Source organism: Pelodiscus sinensis, chromosome 5 (genome assembly GCF_049634645.1).
Source record: "Pelodiscus sinensis isolate JC-2024 chromosome 5, ASM4963464v1, whole genome shotgun sequence".
NCBI classification, from domain to species: Eukaryota; Metazoa; Chordata; order Testudines; family Trionychidae; genus Pelodiscus; species Pelodiscus sinensis.
In genome coordinates, this window is record NC_134715.1 from 131,588,398 (window position 1) to 131,599,164 (window position 10,767).

General features: G+C 55.0%; 1 protein-coding gene across 1 annotated transcript in view; it reads right to left on the reverse strand.

Annotated features, from left to right (window-relative positions):
• The window catches only part of EMX1 (empty spiracles homeobox 1), a 30,455-nt gene extending 20,014 nt beyond the window's left edge, over positions 1-10,441 (reverse strand). The window contains exons 1-2 of the mRNA XM_075931043.1: positions 9,833-10,441; positions 3,516-3,700 (exon numbers count right to left, since the gene is read on the reverse strand). Of these exons, the coding sequence (XP_075787158.1) occupies positions 3,516-3,700; positions 9,833-10,187 (540 nt within the window). The 5' untranslated portion in view covers positions 10,188-10,441. The remainder of the gene's footprint in view (positions 1-3,515; positions 3,701-9,832) is intronic.
• Positions 10,442-10,767: the final 326 nt, after the last annotated feature.

The following is a 10,767-nucleotide window of genomic DNA, read 5'->3' on the forward strand; positions in this document are numbered from 1 at the left end:
CTTCGTGGTTCCTATTTTCGGAGTGCGGATGGGATACTTTGATTCCACCGACCGGTCGGGGTCTCCGCCAGCCGGTCTGTACTGCGATGCCCATTCATGCAGCAACATGAATGTTTTGGGGACAGCAGGTGTGTATTGCTCATGGAAATGTGGTTCATTCCCCCCCCACACACACACACACGTGCGCACACTTTACACAATCAAACATACACCGAAAAGCCCCACAACTCTAAATACATTAACAAAAATACACATCTGGGTTGAGCTGGAAAAGTCCCCTTTGGAAATCTCCCAAAGATTTCCACTTGTGGAAACTTGTGAGCTACTTTGGTGACCCTGGCGTCCAGGTGGGACCCATCTCTTCCCATTTAGCCTCTGATGGCTATTTGCTTCTGCGGGACGGCCGATGCCGTGAAGTGGTGCGGAAATGCTATTAAAGGCTAGAATCTGGCTCTAGATTCCCGGCAATTCCAACGAGAAATCTCTCAGCCACCCTCCAGTCTGGTTTCACCGAGTGGATGCTGATGCTAAGTAGCCCTGTGCTAGAAAGCTACAAAAATGTATCCACACGCTTTCTACACACACTATGGCTGCCCAGAGACTGCGGCGTGAGCGGCCTCTTTCCTTCCGTCTATACACATGCCCGTGCGCCCAGATTTCGAGATAGGCCATTTCCATTTTCTAAGCACATCGCAATTATGCTTGGGGCAACCTGCACAATTGCAAGGACTCCACGAACCCCCAGGGCAATATTTGACTGACGTTGCCTTCAGAACTAATTGGCATTTGTTCCATTAACCTTTCTGAGGCCTTGGTAGTGCTGGCTTCATATCTGAGGAAGGACAGAAGGAGCAAAGAAGAGCGCAGGACAGCAGAGTGTGTGGGATGAAGGTGGGTGGCAAATCACGGCCCCATGCAAGCCAGTTCTTAGACTGTCTCATTGGCTCCAAAGGGGGATGAGCAGAACCAACCCCCCTGGGGAGACCGGATCCGGGTCTGAATTCTGTGGCTCAGCCTCATCCGTCTCTCTGTCTCGTAGACCCATTTTCCCACGAGCTGTTCCTTATGCCCGATAACGCAGTCTCAGAAACTCTTTTAATCCTGGGGCAACTTTTTGCTGATGATTTTTTCCCCCAAGAGTGTGTGTGTGTTTATGTGTGTGTGTGTGTGTGTATGTGTGTGTAAGAGAGAGAGAGAGAGAGAAAAAGAGAGAGTATGTATATGTGTGTGTGTGTGAAAGAGAGAGTGTGTTTATGTGTGTGTGTGAAAGAGAGTGTGTAAGTGTGTGTAAGAGAGAGAGAGTGTGTATGTGTGTGTGAAAGAGAGTGTGTGTATGTGTATGAGAGAGCGTGTGTGTGAGAATGTGTATATATGAGAGTGTGTATGAGTGTGAGTGTGTGTATGTGTGTGAGAGAGTGTGTGTGGGTGTATGTGTGAGTGTGTGTGTGCGTGTGAGAGTGAGTGTGTGTGAGAGATAGTGTGTGTATGTGTGAGTGAGTGTGTGTATGTGTGTGTGAGAGTGTGTGTGTGTGAGAGAGAGTGTGTGTGTGTGTATGTGTGAGTGTGTGTGTATGTGTGTGTGAGTGTGAGACTGTGTGTGTGTGTGTATGTGTGTGAGAGAGTGTGTGTATGTGAGAGTGTGTGTATGAGAGAGAGAGTGTGTGTGTGAGTGTGTACCTACACAAATGTAATATAGTTCTATTGTTACACTGTACAATAAAATATACTCTCACCTAGAATTCAGCAAGATTCTAAACCGGATTGGACATAGATGTAGCTACTGAAACCCCCCTCTCCTACCTTAGACGGGATAACAACGTCCAAGGGATATAAACCCTCTGAATTCAGGGAATGCACTGAGAAGGAACTTTCTCAGTGGCGGTTTATTCCCTCCTTGTCCTCTGTGGGAAATTCAGCACCTTCTGAAGAAGCTGATGTGGATGGACACAGCACCCTGAGCTAGACAGACCTCCGGGCTGTTCCCGGCTGGGTATGCTCCTCCACTCCTTCCCCTCTGCATCTTTTCCTCCTCTCTCTGGCATTTTGTTTTTACATCCACATTCCTATCTCTAATCTTTCTGGATTTCCGTCATTCTTAACACCGCGCGGGTGGGAGGGGGAAGGGAAATGCCCTTGTAAAATCTCCCCCAAGACAGGAGAACGTTGACATTAAAACAAAATCTCCAGCCTTTTTCTTTGCCAGCCGGGTTTGGTTCTGTTTCCTCGCTGGCTCGACTTCTAAAATGTGGAAAGTTGGCGGATAGACTCTAATAAGGGGAATAACGCTCCCTTTCCGCCGCCTTACACGCAAGAGGAGAGCGCTACCCCTTGATAGCAGTTCTTGTTAGTAGCAGGAATCGCTAGCCCAGAATTGGGGATAAGTCAAAAATGGGTCCAGGGAGTATTGCTCCCTTAGCCCAGGACTTTGGGGAGAACTGAGCTTCATATCCTTGATATATTGAAGAAGAAGAAGAAGAAGAAGAAGAAGAAGAAGAAGAAGAAGAAAAGGAGAAGGAAGAGGACTAGGCCAGATTTTTATCATCTACAGACCGCAAGGGAGTTTAGCTAGTCCAGTGTTTCTCAAGTTTTTTTTTATAAATTACCCTTTTAAAAAAAAATAAAAGGACCCCAGGACCTACAGTTTTCAGCCACACAATTTTTTTTTCTACCATTGTAACACATTTGTTTAAACAACTTCATCGTAGCCGGGCGGGCGATGAAATTTTTGGGTGTAAAAAGGACAAAAATAATAAAACGCTGTAAAACCTCAAACCAAAATTGAGTTTTCTCCCAAGGTCAGTTGTGTTGCTGTAAACCCCCCCCCCCCCCCCCCCCCCCACACACACACACTTCTCTCGAGTACCCCTGAGGAGACTGGACCAGTGGTTGAGAAACATTGATCTAGTCAACTGTGTTGCTTTTCTGGTGTGTAGTGGGGTCAGAGCGTGGCTCTGACGCCCCAAGACATCCGCCCGCTTTCCCCTACGGACGCCTGAGCGATGTCTAGGGGAGAGGTGGCAGGTTTCGGCCCGCCAGCCGCACAGAAACCCGAGCAGCAAGCTCCTTTGCTAAAGCAAAACCTCGCGTCTGCAACCCCAGCGGCTGGAGTGCCACTCCGGAGCCTGCAGCCGGCTCTCCAAAGCGCTCGGCGGCCTCTGTTCCCTCTGGAGCCAGCGGGACTTCGAGGCTGTTCACCAGCGCCCCGCGGCCCGGCGGAGCCTTGTCCGAGTCCCCCCTAACCTCCCCCCCACTCCCCCTAACTTCTGGGGGCCCGCGGCGGCGTGGAACTCGCCGGACAGCTGCGCTCGGACCCGCTCCCTGGTGCGCGCTGCGCCCTGGCGCTGCCCCCTCGCCCGCCAGGGACAGATGTTTGGGGCGCTCCCCTCGGTGCCCAGGCGCCTGCCCATGTCCGCCTGGCACATAAGCCCCCGCGGAGGGGTCAGAGAGGCTCTGAAGGGAGGGGGGCGAAGGGAAGGTGCATGGATCCCCCCCCCCCCCGCACACACGGCACCTACCTGTGTCTCCGAGAGGCTGAGGCTGCTGGCCAGCTGTTTGCGCTCGGCCCCCACCACGTAGTGGTTCTTCTCGAAGGCCCGCTCCAGCCGCAGGAGCTGGGAAGGGGAGAAGGCCGTGCGGATCCGCTTGGGCTTCCGGGCGAAGGGCCCGTGCAGCAGCAAACCCTCCTGGGACACTTCGCTCCCTGCGGACAGAGCGGGGGAGAGTCAGAGACTTGCCTGGACCGGAGCGAGGGTGGGGCTGACTCCATCCCCCCTCCGCTTCTCCATCGGCCCGCATGGGTCCGAGCAGCCCCCTCCCTGCCCAAAGGGAGCTCCCCCCTTCCCATCCTCGGGAGCGGCCACGCAAGGGCCTTAGGCAACCTCAGCACTGGGGGGGTCCGATGGGACAGGAAGAAAAGTAAAGAGAGAATCGAGGAAAAGAACAAAAAGAAAGAAAGAAAGAAAGAAAGAAAGAAAGAAAGAAAGAAAGAAAGAAAGAAAGAAAGAAAGAAAGAAAGCAGAGAAGGAAGGAAGGAGGCAGAGAGGGAAGGAAGGAAAAGAAGGAGGCAGAGAGGGAAGGAAAAAAAGGAGGCAGAGAAGGAAGGAAGGAAGGAAGGAAGGAAGGAAGGAAGGAAGGAAGAGAAGGAGGCAGAGAAGGAAGGAAGGAAGGAAGAGAAGGAGGCAGAGAAGGAAGGAAGGAGGCAGAGAAGGAAGGAAGGAAGAGAAGGAGGCAGAGAAGGAAGGAAGGAAGGAAGAGAAGGAGGCAGAGAAGGAAGGAAGAGAAGGAGGCAGAGAAGGAAGGAAGAGAAGGAGGCAGAGAAGAAGGAAGGAAGGAAGGAAGGAAGGAAGGAAGGAGGCAGAGAAGGAGGCAAGGAAGGAAGGAAGAGAAGGAAGAGAAGGAGGCAGAGAAGGAAGGAAGGAAGAGAAGGAGGCAGAGAAGGAAGGAAGAGAAGGAGGCAGAGAAGAAGGAAGGAAGGAAGGAAGGAGGCAGAGAAGAAGGAAGGAAGGAAGGAAGGAGGCAGAGAAGGAAGGAAGGAAGGAAGGAAGAGAAGGAGGCAGAGAAGGAAGGAAGGAGGAAGAGAAGGAGGCAGAGAAGGCAGGAAGGAGGCAGAGAAGGCAGGAAGGAGGAAGAGAAGGAGGCAGAGAAGGCAGGAAGGAGGCAGAGAAGGCAGGAAGGAGGCAGAGAAGGAGGCAGAGAAGGCAGGAAGGAGGCAGAGAAGGAGGCAGAGAAGGCAGGAAGGAGGCAGAGAAGGCAGGAAGGAGGCAGAGAAGGAGGCAGAGAAGGCAGGAAGGAGGCAGAGAAGGAGGCAGAGAAGGCAGGAAGGAGGCAGAGAAGGCAGGAAGGAGGCAGAGAAGGAGGCAGAGAAGGCAGGAAGGAGGCAGAGAAGGAAGGAAGGAAGGAAGGAGGCAGAGAAGGAAGGAAGGAGGCAGAGAAGGAGGCAGAGAAGGCAGGAAGGAGGCAGAGAAGGAGGCAGAGAAGGCAGGAAGGAGGCAGAGAAGGCAGGAAGGCAAAGGGAGCTAGCGAGGAACGCAGGCCCGGAGAGGGGGAAGCGAGGCCAGGAGAAGGGACTGGAGAGACTTGGCGGCGGGTGAGCTCCGTGAGGCTGCAGTGGATGGATCCGGCTTCCTGCTTCCCCGGGGGACCCCGCCAGCGCCAGCCCCGGCGAGCTGCCCCGGCCCGCGAGGCGCGCTGGGTTCCGCGCCCTGCCCGGTGCTGAGCGGCCCGGCCGCCGGAGGAGGCAGCGCCCACGGGCGCCCATAAATCACCGGCAGGCTCCCTTTGAAGCGGCCTTATCGCTGCTCCCGTCCCGCGCGGGGTCAGGCCGCGGGGGGGCCGGAGACAAACGAGCGGGGGGCGATGGGCAGGGACCCGCCCGGCACTTAAGCAATTGCGAAGCGCGCGGAGCTTTTAATTAACTGCGGGGCCCGGCCTGGGAGAGGGGGGCCGGGGGCTCCGCCGCTCCTCGGGACCGGCCGCCTTCCCAGCCCCCGATTGCCCGCGGCGGGGACAGGCCGAAAGCAGGAGCAGCGCTTCCAGAGTAATGGGATTCACCCGCGGCCGCAGCAGCCTTCAGCTGGGCCGGGGCCGAACGGGCCGCAGCGGGGACCCCAGAGAGACAGGGGTAGGGAGCGAGGTGACACGGACGAGACACAGAGCGGGGGGGGGAGGAGACAGAAGAGGTGGAAGCCGGTGAGTCTGGCAGGCGAGTCGGTAGAAAGGAGAAACGGGCAAGAAAGACTCGGGCGAGGAGAAGTGGAAACAGACACGCAAGGTGGAAAGAAAGAAAAAGCTGTTGAATAGAGTGGAAGTGGAAACGACTCGTTTTTTAAGAGAGGAAGGATGGAAGAAGTGGAAACCGGTACAGGAAGGAAGAAAATATACTGAATAGAGTGACAGAAGTGGAAACGGGTCAGAAAGAAAGAAAGAAAGAAAGAAAGAAAGAAAGAAAGAAAGAAAGAAAGAAAGAAAGAAAGAAAGAAAGAAAGAAAGAAAGAAAGAAAGAAAGAACTGGAAACTACTGGTTGTTTTTAAGAGAGGAAGAATGGAAGAAGTAGAAACGGATAGAAAGGAAGGAATAAAGGGAGGGAGGAAAGAAGGAAGGAAAGGAGGGAAGAAGGAAGGGAGGAAGGAAGAAGGAAGGAAGGAAAGAAGGAGGGAAGAAGGAAGGAAGGAAGGAGGGAAGAAGGAAGGAAAGGAGGGAAGAAGGAAGGGAGGAAGGAAGGAAGGAAAGGAGGAAGGAAAGGAGGGAGGGAGAGAGGGAGGAAAGAAGGAAGGGGGGAAGGAAGATATCGGAGAGCTGGATAGAGTGACAGAAGTGGAGACACACCTGGCGGGCCGGTCTGGGAGCGGATAGGAAGAAAGGCAGGGGACAGAGCGGAAGGGGTGGACCAGAGACCTATGGTACAAAGCCAGCCCTGGGCCTACAAGCATGAGACAGGTGCGGGAAGAGAGAGCCCTTCTCCCACAACGCTCCCTTGTCCGAGCGATCTCGGCCCCTCGGTATCTAGGGCCGGGGCCCTCCCGCCGGTCTGTACAGCGCCGAGCGCAAGGGGGCCCAGGATCGGGGCCTCTGGGCGCTGGCCCGGGGAGGATCACACACAAGCCGCTCGCCTCCTCCTCTCTGCCCCCTCTTCGGTTTCGCCTCCGGCCCCTGACATGCCCAGGACGAGGCAGGACTGGCCGCTCCGAAGGGATCTCCAAGCGCAAAGGCGCCCTGCGCGATTTCCCTTCGCAGCCCACCCCCACCCTCCCTCCCAGCAGCACCGCCGCGCCGATACTGGGCAGAAATAATTTCTTGGCTGGGGGGGGGGGTTGGTTTTGTATATTGGCCCGGGAGGGGGGCCGGTTCCTGCCCGGCCCCCTCCCGAGGGCAGGAAAAGGGGGTCCCCAGAGGGAACCGGCCCTGGCACCCCTGGATTGGATTTTTTCTATCTGCCAGGCTAATCAGCGCCGCTGCTACGGAACAATTCCAGCAATCTAGCGAGCGGCGATGTATTGCTTCAGCATCGCCTGGAGCCGGGGGGGAACTGGCTGGCGAGGAGATAACCTAATCTCCCCCTCCCGCCGGAACAAAGCGCCCTTTGACGCGGCCCTGCGCTCCTTTTACTCGCGGGAGTGTATGGAGTGAAAAGCCGACGGTGGATTTGCATTTCTAACGCCGTAATGAGCAGCGGGGCCAGGTCTGGAGGGGGGTACAGCCCCCTGAGCACAGCCGCGGCTTTGCAGTCCTAGCCCGGGTCAACCCCCTTGCACGGGCGCTGGGTGCTTTGCAAAAAGACAGGCGGCTCCTTTTTGGAGAAACCTTTCCCCTGGGTCGGGGGGGGATCGCAACAGGCTGCCCCCCCCCTCCTGGCAACTAGAGTGTCAGAAGGCTCCGCAGAGTTTGGGGGGGTAGGGAAGGGCGCACCATTTCCAAGCGATTACGCGTGAAGAACTCCCGCACCCACGTGGAGGCCTAGACAAGGCTCCTTCCCCCTCGGATTCGAATCGGCCGCGGTATGTAAACACCCCTCCTGTGCACTCGCGCCTCTCTCCTCCAGAGGTGGCTGCTTTTTCAGAAGCGTGGCATGCGACACGGAAAGAAACAACATGCCCGGGAGGTCCCGCTTTCGATCCTTACGCGCCGCAGCGAAGGGGCGCGAGTGTGTGCGTGTTTACACGCGGAGAGCGCTTCGGAACGGATCCGTTTCTGGGGCCGGAGGAGCCGCGCGATGAAGCTACCCAGGTCTCTTCGGAACGGGCACACAAGCCGTGTACACACGCAGTACAAATGATACACAATCCAATTCGTGCTCTACTCCATCCCATCGGCTGAAGAAGTGGATTTTGCCCACCAACGCTCGTGATACTCTCCACTTGTGATAGTCTCTAAAAAGTGCCACAGGCCCACGCGTTGTTATTGTAATTATATGTAAAGAAAGGTGTATATTTGTACAACAGAATATCGTCTCTCTCCGATGCGTGTAAACGCTGCGTGCGGACATTATCGAATATATTCTATCGCTCACGGACCATGGAGGCGCAGATCTATCTAATTATATATATCTATGCAAATATAATTAGATGTAATTTTCCACCTGCAGGGCCTGGTCGCTAGGACTGCTCCTGGCTTCTATAATCACTGGCAACACTTCCCCCGACTCACTGAATTCAGAATGTCCCCCATACTGCTGGGAAATGCGAAGGCAGCTCGCACATTTCTTGCTCCGGGTTCTGATCCCTTTTCCAAAATGGCAAGATTCAAGGGGGAAGCTGCGTCGGAGTCGGTCAGATCTTCCCTAATTTCCCCCCTTCTCTTTCTCCCGGGGAACTAGCTTCTCCCTTCCCTTGGAGTGTCCAGCAAAAGGGCAGAAAACTGGGAGCAAAAGCTCCAAGAAGCTGGCGAAGCGAGTTTTGTAGCTGCAGACGTTTCCCGTGGATTTATTTCTACCCTGCTTCCGCGACCGTGACACCGCGTAGAAATTTAGTTTATTGGAAACCAAAACGAGCGCGCGCAAAAAAAAATACAAATCGAAATCCGGAAGGCTTGAAAACCGCATCCAATAATTCTTTAAAAGGGAAACATTGGGCTTACTCCGGATCATTGTTTCTAGCGACAGCGCTCGTTTATTGATTGCTATTTGCTCCTGCGCTATCCTTACCGCTTTAGGCGAGTCGGATGTTCTACATATCGCTAGAAAGGAGATCCCCAACGTTTACACTTTCTCCCTCCAAGCAGCGACTCACTGGTTTCGAGTCGTTTTAGCTAGACTCACAGAAATCGGCATAATAGGCAGATACACGTCTACACACATTCGGGTATGGAAGTGTATTTGCGGGCATACACAGTTTGTGTAGATCGCACTGAAAAAATATATCCCTATATAATGACCAGTGTTAGAAAGTCCTATGAAACAAAATACAGGACTATGTAGCACTTTAAAGACTAACAAGATGGTTTATTAGGTGATGAGCTTTCGTGGGCCAGACCCAGAGAGAAGGAATCTATATAGCTAAACGCATGTCTATTTGAGCATGCAAAATAAATGCAAGAAAAGAAAGAAAGAAAGAAAGAAAGAAAGAAAGAAAGAAAGAAAGAAAGAAAGAAAGAAAGAAAGAAAGAAAGAAAGAAAGAAAGAAAGAAAGAAAGAAAGAGAATGAACAGGGCGAAATAATATATTATCATCGATCAATTTCTGTTGATGAATGAGACAGGCTTTTAAGCTACACAGAACTCTTCTTCAGAATAAATTCAACAATGCACAAACAGTATGCGTTATGTATGAAAATATATATATTGAAACCTTGTCCCTGCCACCAACAGAAGTTGGTTCTTTAAAAGATATTACCTCACCCGCTCTGGCTCTATCCTGAGTCGTAAGAGGGCTGAGACAGGATAGATAGATAGATAGATAGATAGATAGATAGATAGATAGATAGAAAGAAAGAAAGAAAGAAAGAAAGAAAGAAAGAAAGAAAGAAAGAAAGAAAGAAAGAAAGAAAGAAAGAATGGAGCTAGATAGATAGATAGATAGATAGTATAGGGATGGATAGATAGACAGACAGGGCTGCCCGCAAGAAACCGGCCCCAGGAATTGTTCAATTCCCCAACCCTCTCCCCAGGACAGATCCCTTGCACTGTCGGGGACTCCTGTGTGGAGAGAAGGACGCTCCGTGCACACAGCCCCACGCCCACGCGTGCCCGGACCCAGTATCCCCGGCGCACCGCCGGGCCCGGGGCAGTGCCGGGGCCGGCTGGCTGGAGGAAAGGGGCCGAGGCGCAGCGACGAGGCAGGGACCCCAATCCCCCGCCCGGTGTCCGAGGGCTGCGAAGTGCGGGCGAGCGGCGCGTTACCTTGGAAGCGGTGCCCGAAGAACCGGTTCCGCAGCACCCAGGGGTAGAAGTTGAGCGGGTCTCTGTGCTGGGGGCCGAAGAAGGCGTGCGGGTGCTGCAGCTGGGACGCGCCCAGGGCGTGCGGGTGGACGCCCAGGGAGGGGTGGCTCACGGCCTCCGGGAAGACCAGCTCCGGGCTGCTGTAGAGGGAGCGGCCGGCCGCCGCGCTGTGGAAGCCATTGACGAAGGCCTCGGCGGCGGAGGGGTTGGGGTAGTTGAGGGCGGTGGGCCGGAGGGGCTCCTCGGACGCCAAGTGATTGTCCTTCGCCACCAGCGACTCGATGGTGAAGCAGCGCTTGGCTGCGGGCTGGAACATGGCTCGCTCCGGAGTGACGCTCTTTGGAGGGGGCCGCGCGCCTGGGTCCTGCGTGTGTGTGTGCACACGGTGCCCCCGGCGCGCGCTCACACACACAGTCCGGCCCCCCCCTCCCGCCCCCCCACCCCAGAAGAAACGCGAGCAGGGGGGCGCGTCTTCCCCCCGCGAGGGGAGCGCAGCCAGCGAGCCCGGCAAACTTGTCCCCGGAGCGCGCCGCCTTGGAGGAGGGCTCTCCAGCCGGCCCCGCGCTCGCACACCATACACACCCCCGGGCTGGCTCGCGGAGCCGTACAAATAAGACGGGTACCTGGCCAGGGCCAGCTGATTGGACAGCTCACCTGCCCTAAGGTTGGGGAGGGCATAGGGGGGAGCGAGATCTCCTGAAAAAACCGGACTGGAGCCTCTGCAGAAGCAGCCACGCAAACTTGGCAGCGCTGCAGCCACCGGGGGCTGCCTCCCGGCTCCTCCATTGGCTAACCTCCCCCCAGCCCTCCCCAGCGCGCACACCTCTCCCCCGCTCCGCTTTGCAGGAAGGGGCGTTGCGGCGCAGGGAGAAGCCCCCGCCGCGCCGCATGGAGCG